This window comes from Coturnix japonica, chromosome 9 (genome assembly GCF_054131305.1).
Source record: "Coturnix japonica strain WE chromosome 9, WE-NBRP24, whole genome shotgun sequence".
In the NCBI taxonomy this organism is placed as follows: domain Eukaryota; kingdom Metazoa; phylum Chordata; class Aves; order Galliformes; family Phasianidae; genus Coturnix; species Coturnix japonica.
The window spans coordinates 16,462,120-16,476,099 of NC_140671.1; the positions used below are offsets into that span (position 1 = coordinate 16,462,120).

Sequence of the window (13,980 nt, forward strand, 5' to 3'; positions counted from 1 at the left end):
CTACATCCTGCAGGTGCTTCGTTACTTCTACATTGCGGGCTGTGGGGAAACAAGGTGAACTGTTACCACTGTTACTATAAATCATACTGGGATGTGGTAGAATGGTTGGACTAGATGATCTTTGTGTAATCATCTATGTGAAGATAATACATGTATAAAGTTAGCAGGAGAGAACGGCAGAAGTCAACCTCAAGAAGAGAAATCTGAGGTGAAATAGGACATGGAAGAGGCCACCCTCCCTGCTCATACCTTCAGCTGTCAGCGTGGCCTCAGTCTCTGCAATTCCTGCCTTGCACTTGTACACACCAGCATCATCGGGCTTCAGCTTCAGAATTCTGAGCTCTACTGAATGCTTATCCCTCTTGATCTTGTACTTCTCAGAGGGCTCGATGGGTGTGCGGCCCTTGAACCATTTCACAACCTTTGGAGAAGGCCTGAAGTCACAGGACAGGATGACAGAATGACGTTCCAAAGCTGTCTTGTCCTCCAACTTCCTGGTGATTTCTATATGGTAATCTGCAAAGCAGGGGTGGAAGAGAAGAAAGGATGAGGACAATTGGAAGAAGAGGAAAGTCTCTTGCGTGTATTCCATTCCAATTAATGTCAAGTTCACAATGGTTCTTTGAACGACTCTAAAGATAAAACAAACGATTGTCTATAGGGAATGCCATTGACTACATTTCTATGAAGTAATACTGTACAGTATCTACCAAATGCAAGGTCCAGCTCTTGTTCTGTGCTTATTAAATTGCTCCCAATTGTTGAGGCTTTTATTCAAATAAGAGTGAGTTGAAAATATAACAAGTACTTTAGGATGTGAATGGATAATCTTACGCTGGGGACAACAGCAGATAAAAAGCCTGCAAGTTTCTTTCAGATGAAATCAATGACAAACCGCACCAAATTTAGGTGCTACCAAACTTAAACTTGTCTAGTTCAGAAATACAATTAATTTCACCTGATTTGACTTCTTTGCTATAGCCAAGGACAAAACCTCAGCTCTGTAAATCTGAATAGTAAGCACATCACAGCTATTCAAACACATCTTTTACTGAGATGCAGCTGTCTCATTTAGTGTCCAACGACTTTGAACTGGAAATGGAGCAGACCAAAGCAGAATCTAAACATGGCTTCTACAAGGACTGATCAAATGCGGCCACCGTCAAATTCAAAGTATCTGATACAGAAGGATCACACTCACTGTCAGACAAAACCTCTTTGGAGAGGTGAACTGACTGCCCTGTTCACCCCCACTTTGGAAATAACTGCACTCATTTCCTACCTGCTCCCAGCAGTGTGGGATGGTGGGATAGCATCACACGTCCCACACTAAGCATCCCACCATGTCACTTGTTCCACCTAAACCTCAGTCCCAAAACAAAAGGGGAACTCGCTTCTGAACCCTCTTCACTTCATTTCAGATGTCTTATATGCTTGATCTCCAACCCACCCCCCACTCAGGAGAAAGACCCCCCGCTTACACCCTACCATCTTGTTGCATTCTGATGTTGTCATCAGCCTTCAGCTTGTTGTCCTCTTTGTACCACTGGGTCTGAACCTCATCGTGTGAAATCTCACAGACAAAAGATGCACTCCCATATTCATTCACTTCCACATCTTCCAGTGCTTTAACAATCTTGATATCTCCAGCTGTGAAACAGTAGAGATATATTTGTCAGGGTATTTCCAGAACTGAGTGCAGCATCTTTTCCTTACACATATTTGCATAGAAAATAAGTAGGATTATGTTTTATTCTAAACCATCATCCATTCCTGAGTCATTTCTCTCTTCAACACAGTCAATGCATTATTGCCCTTGAACTTAAAGACAGACCTACTAGCTACAATGGAGCTCCCTGCAAACAGTTTTCATGGAAACCAGAATCTCATTTATTCTAAAACCTTTCAAGCAAAATTAAGGGTAGAAAAACAATAGAACTGACTGAATCTTTAAGGTCATTTAGTTCCAGTCCCCCTGCTATAGGCAGGGACACCTCCCTCCACACCAACTCTTCTCCTCAGGGTCAAGGCTTCTCTCAAATCATTCTCCTCTAAGCCTGTGCCTGTGCTTGGGATTGCCCTGACCCAGGTGCAGGGCCTTGTACTTGGCCACACTCAAGTTCATGAGGCTGCCAAGGGCCCACCTCTCCAGCCTGTCCAGGTCCCTCTGAGTAGCATCCCTTCCCTCTAGCACATCAACAGCACCGCTCAGCTTGGTGTCATCTGCAAACTTGCTGAGGCTGCATTTGATTCCACTGTGCATGTTGCCTACAAAAATGTTAAATAACACTGGTCCCAACACCACCCTCCACCTGGACACTGAGCTATTGACTGCAGCTCTCTGAGTGTGACCATCCAGACAGTTCCCTATCCTGCAACTGGTCCATCCATCAAAATCATTTTTCTCCAGTTTGGTGACCAGGATGTCATGCAGGACGGGATCAAATGCTCTGCACAAGTCCAAGTAGATGATGTCAGTTGCTCTCCCATTATCCACTGATGCTGTTACTCCATCATGAAAGGCCACCAAGTTTGTCAGACATGGCTTGACCTTGATGAAGCCATATTGGTTACCACCAATTACCTCATCTTTATTTTCCAAACTATGCCAAGGAGAACTAGACAGAACTCTACAGTGTTGTGTCACTACAAACCTGTCTGAACCATTGGCTTCTCTGCATGCTCATCACTAGTCTCTCCTTAGCTTGTGTGCCTACAAACAATGTATGGGGAATGTCAGCCACAAATCTTACCTAGGGGACATCTTTGCTTCAAAATCCTTTGAACATCACACAATCCCTTTTAACTCTCCAGGTCTGCATTTAGTTATGTCAGAATCAGGCCATATTTCTGTGCTGCTATATCCCTTTCCTTCTGAAGGGCCTGGATACAACTTGGATTAACCTCAGGAGAAGAGTTCCTGCATAGAATCATAGATTTACCCAGGTTGGAAAAGACATTGAAGATCATCAAGTCCAACCGCAGCCTAACCAGTACCCTAACTCTAAAAACCCTACACTAAATCATATCCCTGAGTACCACATCCAAAAGGCTCTTAAACACAACCAGGGATGGTGATTCAACCACCTTTCTGGGGAGCCTATTCCAGTACCTAAAATCTCTAGTATCTAAATCTCTCTAAAAGAGCACAGGTATTAATCTGACCAGAAAGGTTCCTGTTTGTTCATAAAATGAGCCTTTTCCGCTCCATCTTGCATAGGCCACTGGGCACAGGGTAGCTGGGAGACCACAGAAAAAGTGGTTCTGTGAGCAATAGGGAAACTACTGCCTAATCCAACTCCTGCAATCTCTGCGCTCTGCCAGCATGTCTAAATAGGGTGGCAGATACACACAGGAGATAAATATTTCCACTTCCCTCAGCCAACACTGCTCTGAATTTCTATGGGACACACAGTTAGATGAAAAGGCATTTGACAAAGAAGGAAATGAAAGAGTTTAATCTGCTGTGTCATTCTCTCGGTAGCCAGAATAACTAACCCTCGCCAGTGTTAGTTCAAAGAATAGGCAGATTTTATCTCCTGACATGAGCAGTAATTCAAAGAAGCTGGTATATGATCCAGTATCCTGCATATTCACTGCAGGCAGGAAAAGACATTATGAGATAAGGGAGATCTACACATCACTTGTTATGAACACCTCAAAGATAAAACCACACACAAGAGGAGAGTTTAGGAAGAGGACCACTCTTGGACTACTTTCCAAGAGGCATCAATTAGTAACTCTCTTCGCTCATTTTTCACACTACTCCACAGTGTCCTCCTGAGCCCCCTTACTCCTGTTGCCAACTGCTGATGCAGGGAATCCTGAGGAACCAAGGATTCATAGTTGTTCCATCAGTAGTCCTTGGTCAGCTCTCCCTCCCTGCCCCTTCTGTTTTGATCCCACTAACCAAATTTTAGTTAGTCTGAAAAGAGGATGGAAACCTCCGCAGCAATTAGTTTCTAAATATCTTGCAATGAGCAGCTTGTAGGAGCCCCATCTCAATGCCCACAGCACAGGAGGCAGGACTGCTTAGCCCATGCACTAGTGCATTTACCAGCACAGATGTAAGCCCAGATCTATGCACACCAAATCCAGGCTCTCAGTTTGCACAAGGAGGCATCCATGGAGCTGAAGTATTAGGCAGATATTGTGGTGGGGCAGCAGTTATTGAGACGCCAGACAGAAAGGACACAGATAACGTGGCAACTCAGCTTTACCATTATGACTGATGATGGAACATCTAATTTCACTGCTCAAAAGAGAACTTCCATATAACTGGAAAGAATGAAATTCACCACACACAGACACACACAAAAGCAATACAAAGGAGATGAAGGATGGTTCACATACTAGTGATTCACTCTGAGACGCAAGCAAATGAAAGAGTATCCCCAACCATTTGCCTCCTGAAATGCTAAGTATATAAACTCATTGCTGTGATAACTCTGCCAGACGTGAGTCATACACTGTAAAACCTTATGGGGTCAATCAGTTTAACTTCATAAATTCATTACACCAACAAAAACAGACCATCGTGTCCAGGCTGGTTCATTTCAGCTCTTCAAAGCTGTTGGTAAAACTGCCTGAGAGCTGAAATGCTTACCAGCAAAAGCTAAAAACTGTAAATCAAATGTAATAGGCTGGCTTTGTCTACTGTATAGAAATGATGCCTGAAAAAAAGAAAATAAAAAAGAACGTAAACCAGAACAAATGGAATGGCTACATAAAACAGCCAGTACTGAAACAGCAACCCAACCTGGTTGCAGAATGAGAGAGAAAATGAGAGTTCACCAAAGTCATGGGACAGGACACATGTTCATGTTCATGCTAACACTGAACCCAAGTGGCCACATGAGGACAGCATCTAGTAGGAAATCAGAAAAAAGCATCCTTTCATACGTCCCTTGGGAAGGTGGCATCTACCAGGGCACAGCAGACCCATGTGTTCAGTAACAAGTCTGATGCTTCAGAGCCCAATGATGAGCTACAAACTGGGGTTTAACCAATGCAACACATGGAGGGAAAATCTGTCTTGAGCATAAAGAAGAAAGAGAAAGGTATCCAAAAGGACTAACCAAGAAATGCCCAAACTGCCCATGAAGCATTTCTTCCCGTGGTGCAAAATACCACAAGAGGATTTATTTGCTCTTTCAGTTAAACATAAAATGAACCTTTAGGGTAGCTGATGTCTTGTCTTAGGCTGCTCAGCATGTGGATGTTCCCTGATCTTCATATTCACACTTGTGAATAATGAGACTTCTCTTATTTCCCTGGGAAGTAATGCCCACTTTTTTACTTTGACAGAGCTCCTTCCCATCCTAGAAGGGAAAATATCAAGTCAGATCTCCATTAGTCCTTCCATCTCTGCACTCAGCAAAGGGAGCCTTCAGATCTATGCTTAATTCACCCACTCCCCTAGAATTAATGGAACTGTGCTTACTGGAACATATGCTGAAGCTTAAGCACAGTGCAGTGTTTTCAACATGAAGGAATGGCTATAGAACATGCATAAATTCTGGCTGACCTATGACAGCTTAAAGCACTGCAGAGGACTGTTAACAAGCCTGTTTGGACATCACCTTGAATAAATGACGTTATCCCCAAGTAAGGGAAGGAACAGCTGAGCACCAGGGAGGTACACAAAGTGCCAGAGCAAATTCTCACACTGTCAGGTGCAAAGAAAACTGAGATTTCACCCCAAAAACCCAGTTCACAACAAGGCTACAAAATCCCGGCTGAGAATTTCTGTGTTAGACTTGAAGCTCAAGACTGTACTGTAGTTCAACCAACAATATTTTGTGCAGCATGACCTAAAAAGTTCACAATAAAACCAAAACAAACTTCAATTTCAACTTGATAAATGAACTCAGGACATAATAACAAAGAGTGCTGATCTGGGCAAATAAAAGAGCATAAAGAAAAGAGAGCAGTGAAAAAGCTATCAAGGAAAAGCTCAGACTCACTTGGAAGTGAAATTAAAGGCTCTCATTCATTTCCAGAGAAGTCAGAAAGGAAAATACCATTACATGCCATACCTTGAACCACTTGACGTCCATGTTGGGCCTGGACAGCTCACACTCAAATGTGACCTTGTCCTTCTCAATGACGCTACTGTCTGCCAATGGTTTGCTGATTTTCACAGGCAATTCTGAGAAGGAGAAAGAAGAATGTGGATTTAGTTGGGAACTTAGTTTTGTTCATAACCAGGTCCATGGGTGCTGTTAAATGGATCCTTCCAGATGGAAAAAACATTTCAGGTGGCCTCCTAGATTTTACCCCTTTTTGTGTTGCACGCAAGACTGAAAAAAAAAATTACTTCTGCAAAGTTCTTCTTGTCATAAGGAAACAAATATTTGGGGAATGGCAGAACCAGGTAAAATTTTCCTTCACGTCAAGAAAGTATAAATTTCACTCTCATGCTCTTGGTGTGGTTTCTGCTATGATTATTTGGACTAATTAAGCTTCTCCCTGATGAAAGCCTAGAAGTATATCACAAGAAGGACCAACTTACCCGTGACCTTTTATTTGTCTTACTCAAGCATCTCCTCCTGACCAAAACTGACAATAAAAGATTCAGCCAGACTACAGGTTTGAGCAGCTGAGTTGTTTCTAGGATCTCCTGCAATCTCAAGCTTGGAACACACACTTGTCTTTTGACTAAGTGTCTCTTATAGTGCAGTAAAACAACAGGTTTTCACACAGCGATTCCTCATTTACCTTGATCTGAAATCATTCTCAAACCATGTGGGATCAGTCCAGGGAGAAGGGGAGGAGAGGGGAAGGGAAAGGGGAAGTCCACAGTCCTCTAAAATCAGGCTTCTTAGCCTAAAGCTCAACAGCAAATAGCAGTCCACTTCCCCACATTGCTAGACTCCGAGCATTTAAAGAACATCAGCTGACTTCATTATGAGCTCTAACATAGCCAAAGGAATTCATATATTCAAATATTCTCTTGAGTGATGAGAAATATGGAGCATAACTTCAGACTTCTGCTGTTAAACTCTCACTTCTATCATAAACCAGAGTAAGAGTTCAATGCTGTTTTAGATGGAGGACTCATATTTTAAATAACTCATCTCATTAAGGCTTGGATTCCCTACTACAATTAGTTAAATTCCAGTTTGGATCATGCTTCACCTTGGATCACTTAGGGCTTCAGCCACTTATTGGAACTAACTCAATTTGTCTACAGAGAAGCTGTTTTCTATAGCAACAATAAGCTGTGATTGCAACTGGATGTCGGGAGAGCACAAATCCCGCAGTTATCCTGTACCAACATCCTCTCCTTCCATCAGAACAGCAAGTTTTTAAACCAGACTCATGCAAGCTTGCATGACACACCTTGTGTAAAACTGTTGGCAGCCATCAGGACAGCCAGTTGCTTCCTGTATAGACACTGTTCCATCAGTTTTGGTTTTTTGTCTCGCTAGAACAACAGCCAGTGTCTGAAAACTCCCACAACTGAAGCAACCACGCTGATATACCGCAGTCACTGGAGGTGCTCAAGAGCCACGGGTATGTGGCACTGGGGACGTGGTTAGTAAGTCCAGTGAGGGTGGGCTGGGTTGGACTCAGCTATCTCAGTGGTCTTTTCCAGCCTTGGGTGCAACTTGTAAGAGGGAATGAAGCAGCAAACTGCCCAGCACTGAGCTGCATTCTTCTGACACATGGTATCAGTGAACTGCTGTATTTCCCTATCTTCTCTGGAGCTATTGATCTAACCTAACTGAAAAAGTAAGCCTGAACCTAGATATAAATCAGGATCATAGTCACCCATGGTTGCTTATATATTCAGAAAGACACTCCAGAGGGTAATTCAGCGCATCTAGAAATTAAAGTAGAAGTTCCTTAGTCAAAAATATTCCACAGCCAGATTTTCACCTCGCTACCACTACATTAAAAAGGAGAATCCAACTTGTGGTGTGGGTCATTGATGTTGTTCCGGGGGGAATTGTGGCTGTTCCATGCCCACAGGGTAGAAGACAGCCAGTCTTCCTCTAAGCCACATAAAAAGCTGCTTAGTGCTCCCAAAGCGAATGCTCACCAGTTGTTTCCAACTTGAAGGTCATCTTCTGGCCAGCAGCCTCGCAGATGTATTCTCCAGCATCTTTCTTCTCCAGCTGCTCCACAACCAGACGCCGTGTTTTGCCCACAGATTCCATTCTGAACTTTCTGGAGGAGGCAAGCAGTCTTCCATCCTTGTACCATTTTACTTCTGTTGGATCCTGTGCTACTTCACAGCTGAGGGAGGCACTTGCTGCCAGGGCAGCACTCACCTCTTTCTGCACCTGCTCCTGGTTTATAAACACAGGTTTTGGCTCTGAGGGAAGAAAAGAAAAAGTATTGACTGAGGGACCGAAATGAGACCAACTTGCAGGTTTGTATGTACAGGTTGGAACAGGTTTAGGTTACCACTTGTGCCCAAACTAATAGCCTTCACTAGAGAATATCAGCTCTTCTGTTGAAACAAAGTGTCAAATCTAGGCAAGAAAGAACCTAGGAACTGAAGGAACCAAGAGGGTCCTTGAACACCAGTCCCATGGTTGCAAGTCACTATGCAAACATATTGAACCCAAAAGAACATCTGTCCTGCAGGCAACCAAAACCTGAGTTCCTTTTACTTAAGACCCACTGTGAAACATCAAAACACATAAACATGTGATAGTCAAACCACTGGCTGCCTTTTCATGACCCAGAACAGTACTCCTGGCTTCCTGAACAGACTCCTCATGGCCTCTACCATTGCCACAACTGTGACTGTCAAAGGCACAAAGGAAATATGCTCACCAACGCAGTCCTTTGTTCTTTGTGTGTGATTTGCAGATATCTATCTTACTTTGAGCTCTGGCAATAGTCAGCTCTACCAGGTCTCTTACTGTGAGTAGCAGACTCACCTATCCAGATGCAGCCTCCAACATAAAGGCATAGTAAAAAGGCAGTGTACTACTAGGAGAAGTTCCTGCTTCTCCTGCCATGAAAGGCTGCACGTAGAACATGCACTCCAGCCTCACTGCACATACTTATCTTAGTCAAATGTTTAGGTGAACAAGAATTACAGTTTGGGATCTCAGGCACAGGAGAGATTTGAATAATATCTTGAATATTGCTTCCACTGTACATATATTACTAATTATTGCTCTACAGACAGACTGAAACAGGTCTTTGTGTCATACTGAAACCAAATACTTTCTACAAACCCAGGCAATCAAGTCTAGGGAAAAAACCTCAGCACAGACTACAGTGATCCAGGTGCAGTATAATAGAAACTAGATTTTACTTTACTGTTCTCTGCTGTATTTCATACAACACCTGTCTTACCTGTGACATGAATCTTGAAGGTGAGTTTCTGGCCAGCAGCCTCGCAGCTGTACTCCCCTGCATCTTTCTTCTCCACCTGGCTCACCACCAGCCGACGCTGTTTGCCCTCTGACTCTACCTTGAACTTCTTGCTCGAGGTGATCAGTTTCCCCTCCTTTTATCACTTGACCTCTGTGATAAAATGTTTGCTCATTAAGACCGGGATGTGGTAGCATTGTGGTGGAGTGCTTGTTCATTAGGACCGGGATATAATGGTGGAATATGGAGGCCACAAAGGTTGCAGAACACTCTAATTTTATGGGTAGATTGTGTACTCTGCGTAGTTACAGGCAAAGCGCGCCCCGATGGATACAAAGTTCCACGGAAGGACCAACCAAGGAACGACACACCAAGTCGCACGATCACAACCGACCAATTAAAGGACAATACGCTCGGGATGGACAATACAAAAGAAGTTGCAAGGGACGGGACGGCGCGGCAGTTGGAGGAACAATAATCCCCCTGTCGCCCAGCACTGAATTGCCTTTTAGTTTTACCCGCTACAATTAATAAAAGTTTATAATTGGAACATTATTGGCTCATTGCTTATAAATTGATGACAACCTCCATCTTCTCCTGGGCCACCTCGCAGCTCAGCGTGGCATTTTCTGTTGTTGCAGCCTTCACCACCTTCTGTACCTTCTCCTTGTTTGTAAATACAAATTCTGGCTCTGAAAAGAGAGAGATACATTAGTTTGGCCTCTTGAAAGAAGAGCAGGTTTTGGGGAAGGAGTCAGAAAAATGAATCAGTTCTCCCAGTCTGATGCCCCAAGAGAATGATGTGGAGAGAAGTTGTGCAATTTATGGATGCCCCATCCCTGAAAACATTCAAGTCTAGGCTGGATGGGTGTTAGAGCAACCTAGTCTCAAAGAACGTGTTCCTTTCCAGGACAGAGATTGGAACTGGATGATCCTCCAGGTCCCTTCCAACAAAAGGCATTCTGTGATGCTTCTTGTATGACTCTCATGACTCTTTCGTCCCCTAGCTGCCATTTACTTATGTCTTCAAAACATCAACTTATACAAAACATTCCTGTAGTATTCTCTCCCATGCTAAATGAGCCCTTCCAAGACAAAAACATGTTACATAGAGCACACCCCCTAGTGCTTGACACAAAGCCCCTGTTCTGAAACTTCCTGAGACGCAGCTGCATTGCAGAGTTGTTCTAGTGGTACAGGCACGTGGGAATGGAGAAGTGCAATCAGAACTTTCTTGTCTATGGCCTCATTCCCACAGCAAAAGGAAATTCCTGAAGATTTTAAAAGATGGAGCTGCCTCACAACTGTATTTAGAATAATTTGTTCAATTTCCTCATCAGAAATTAACCACCCCAAAGTTCAGCTCCAAAAATTTTAAGCATAGCAGGGAAAACTTACAAACTAATGACCGTTTTCTAAAACATTCTAGAATGAAAGGCCAAAATGCGTTCTCTCTCACCTGTGACATGAATCTTGAAGGTGAGTTTCTGGCCAGCAGCCTCGCAGCTGTACTCCCCTGCATCTTTCTTCTCTACCTGGATCACCACCAGCCGACACTGTTTGCCCTCTGACTCCACCTTGAACTTCTTGCTCGAGGTGATCAGTTTCCCCTCCTTGTACCACTTCACCTCCATCTTCTCCTGGGCCACCTCGCAGCTCAGCGTGGCATTTTGAGTCAGTGCAGCCTTCACCTCCTTTTGTACCTTGTCCTTGTTTGTAAACATGTCTTCTTTCTCTGCAGGGAAATCACAACAGTCACACCATTTTGCTGTAGTCTGCTGCAGAGCTTACTCCAGTTCCCCATTTTCATTATACTTGCCCTTCACAGGGACCATCATGATGCCTCATTAAGACAGGAAAATACTTTCCCCTCTATTTTGCCTTGGGAAATGAATAGGCATATCATTTCATATCATATCATAAATCTAAACATTTCGCAGTCTGATAGCAGATTTGGACATGAGATTTAGAACACCTGCATGCACTGCTGAACCTCCTCCCTTCTCTTTGTTTCTTCTGATGTCTCTCTACATTTCCAGTAAATCAGAAGGGAATGGCCCTCTAGAACAGGTTGCCCAAGGAGACTGTGGATGCTCCATCCCTGCAGGCATTCAAGGCCAGGCTGGATGTGGTTCTGGGCAGCCTGGGCTGCTGGTTGGCAACCCTGCACATAGGAAGAAGGGGGTTGGAACTGGATGAGCACTGTGGGCCTTTGCAACCCAGGCCATTTATGAGTCTGATTAGTGGCATTTTCCACCTCATTGTGTCATTCAAATTTTGTAACCAGATCTCATCAAACACCTCCCCTTTTCTCACTCCTTGCATGCCTGGTGTGCTCTTGCACTGTAACCCTGCAGACACCAGCTGACTACAAGAGCTGCACAAGTTACCCTCCTTGCCTATTGTTTGTTGCAGTAATTCATTCCTGGATGGAAAAGCACATGTAGAAAAGTGTTGCTATGACACTAGATGACAAAGAAAGTCCTATAGCCAAAATGTTTTGCACCAGAGAGGCTGTAAGTTGATCCTCCAAATGCAAGACACACAAAATGAAGTGTTCCTTTATCTCTGGGATTCCAAGCATTTTCTCACCTCTGACTTTCACTTGGAATGTTGCTTTGTCATCTTTTGTTTCACAGCTGTAGCTCCCTTGGTCTTTCAGGGTCACATTTTTGACCATGAGCTTGCGGTGCGTCCCCTGGGAGATGATGGTTGTCCTCTGGTCCTGCTTCACCTCTATTTGATCTTTCTTCTATACGACAGCTCCGCTTGCAGCTGACACCTCACACACCAGCTCCAGGTCTTCAGAAGGACTGACTGATATTTCTGGAGTCGTTTTGGACTTGCTGACAAAATTAATGGCTTCATCTGAAGAAAAAAAGAGAAAGTGGTTTACATCCTGACTCAGGCTTATTCAGCACAGCATTAAGATACAGTTAGAACTGATTGTAATGTCTCTGCTCATTACATCTGGGGGATCAAGTTTCACCTCTGGAGGTACTCACATACAAACGTGTGCTTGATTCTCCTGTGTAAGGAAAGAGTAAGTTCTATGCAGACAGTTCTTATTTCTTCTAATCAATTCTGTATTCTGCACATGTTCTTCTGAAGCTAAAATGAAGGCAGCTAAGTAACCTGTTTGCAATACATGAACAAACCAATTCAACACCTTGTCTCTAAGCTAACAAGCAGCGTTTGATGAGCACATCAGTATTTCATGCCCTTCATTCCATCCAGACTGTATTGGCAATAACTATGCTGGTATTAACAAGGATAGCAATTACAAGCAAAATGGTAGAAATACAGAAGATATAAGGAAAAGGGAACTCACCAGAGCTGAGGCGATCCTCCCTGGTGAGCGATCTCCAAGAGATGCTGCCTCAGTGAGGGTCAGCCCTTAAATGAGGTCTCAGAGGAGGTGGAGTCGAACTCCACCCCTCCAGGGAGCACAGCTACATAACTTTCACCTGTGCTCCCACAGCTGACCCCACACTTGCCTCAGCTGATCAATCAGTGGTTCACATTGTGATCTCCCATACACTCCACCCCTTCACAACGTGAACCAATGATTAGGTGAGTTCCCCTTATTACAGAGACCCAATCACGACGCTGATACAATCTCCCGTCGCATTAGATGTTGATATTATTCAAATGATGATGATTGGATGGGTGTTTATGATCTTCCATGGGCCAGTGCTTGATAGATGTTACCGGAGACAAATCATCTTGAAGTGCAGGTCCGTCTGCGTTTCATCAGTCCAGAGTAATGGTCCTAGAGGCTTAGAATCAATCTTAAGGGGAGTAATATAGATGTTTCAAGGGTACTAGGAGGGGAAGATCCGCCCTCCAGGGCAAGATACAGGCCGTATTCTTATCTTGGGTCAATACTTCTGCTTGTACTGGATTATGTCCCGGCCTCCGATACCATACCCTCTGGCCAGATATCTGTGGCTGTATAACTATATCTGGCACCAGAGGAGGAGTCTTGATCTGCCATAGGGACATAATAGGTGTTCCTTTAGCAATAAAGGCCGGAGTATTGACCACGATGTCAGTAGGCCATGTACCTATCACCGAGGGGGTGACTGAACCTCCCACCTCCAATAATCTCCCCCAAGGTGCAAGTAGGCCACACCATTTGGGTCCTACCTGCACCTTCCAAGGCCAATTTATCTTATGGATTCCCGGTTCTAAATTCTCAGGGGCAGGGAGCAGAAGATTATTTTCAGTACCAACCTGCGGTTTTACCTTATTATCGGTGCCTGTAATTTGGATCCTAAGAGGGGAGGCCCATATAGTTTGTAACATTTTCAGGGCACTGGGTCTGCCATCCCGAGGTCTTTCATTCAGGTCCCGCACGGTTTCATATAATCTTTTTGTCCACCCCTGCAGGGACTGAGAGTCTGTTTTCAGGGCAGCCTTAAGGATACCATTATAACGTTCTATAAGGCCTGCCCCTGTTGGGTTATATGGCAGGTGGAATCACCATTCAATGTTGCTTTCTTCTGCCCAGCGCTGTATCATCGCTCCAGTGAAGTGAGTCCCTTGGTCACTCTCGATAACTTGAGGTGTCCCGTATGCAGACATCAGTTTAGTAAGTGCCTTAATTGTGTATGCTTGATTTGCCTTTGGTACAGGATA

General features: G+C 44.0%; 1 protein-coding gene across 1 annotated transcript; it reads right to left on the minus strand.

Moving 5' to 3' along the window:
* Positions 1-368: 368 nt before the first annotated feature.
* Positions 369-8,261, minus strand: LOC146759700 (myosin-binding protein C, cardiac-type-like). The gene is made up of 4 exons (XM_085509627.1): positions 8,048-8,261; positions 6,039-6,151; positions 1,489-1,650; positions 369-516 (listed from the first exon to the last, which is right to left on the minus strand). Exons 1-3 carry the CDS (start codon positions 8,163-8,165, stop codon positions 1,606-1,608), a joined length of 276 nt encoding a protein of 91 aa, XP_085365753.1. The 5' UTR covers positions 8,166-8,261; the 3' UTR covers positions 369-516; positions 1,489-1,605.
* Positions 8,262-13,980: the final 5,719 nt, after the last annotated feature.

Coding starts and splice junctions, on each gene's coding strand:
- LOC146759700 (XM_085509627.1), bottom strand. CDS start 8,165: ATGGAATCTGTGGGCAAAACACGGCGTCTGGTTGTGGAGCAGCTGGAG. Junction 6,152..8,047: donor CTTCAAGTTGGAAACAACTG/GTGAGCATTCGC, acceptor TCTCCTTCTCAG/AATTGCCTGTGAAAATCAGC. Junction 1,651..6,038: donor TGGACGTCAAGTGGTTCAAG/GTATGGCATGTA, acceptor ACTGTTTCACAG/CTGGAGATATCAAGATTGTT.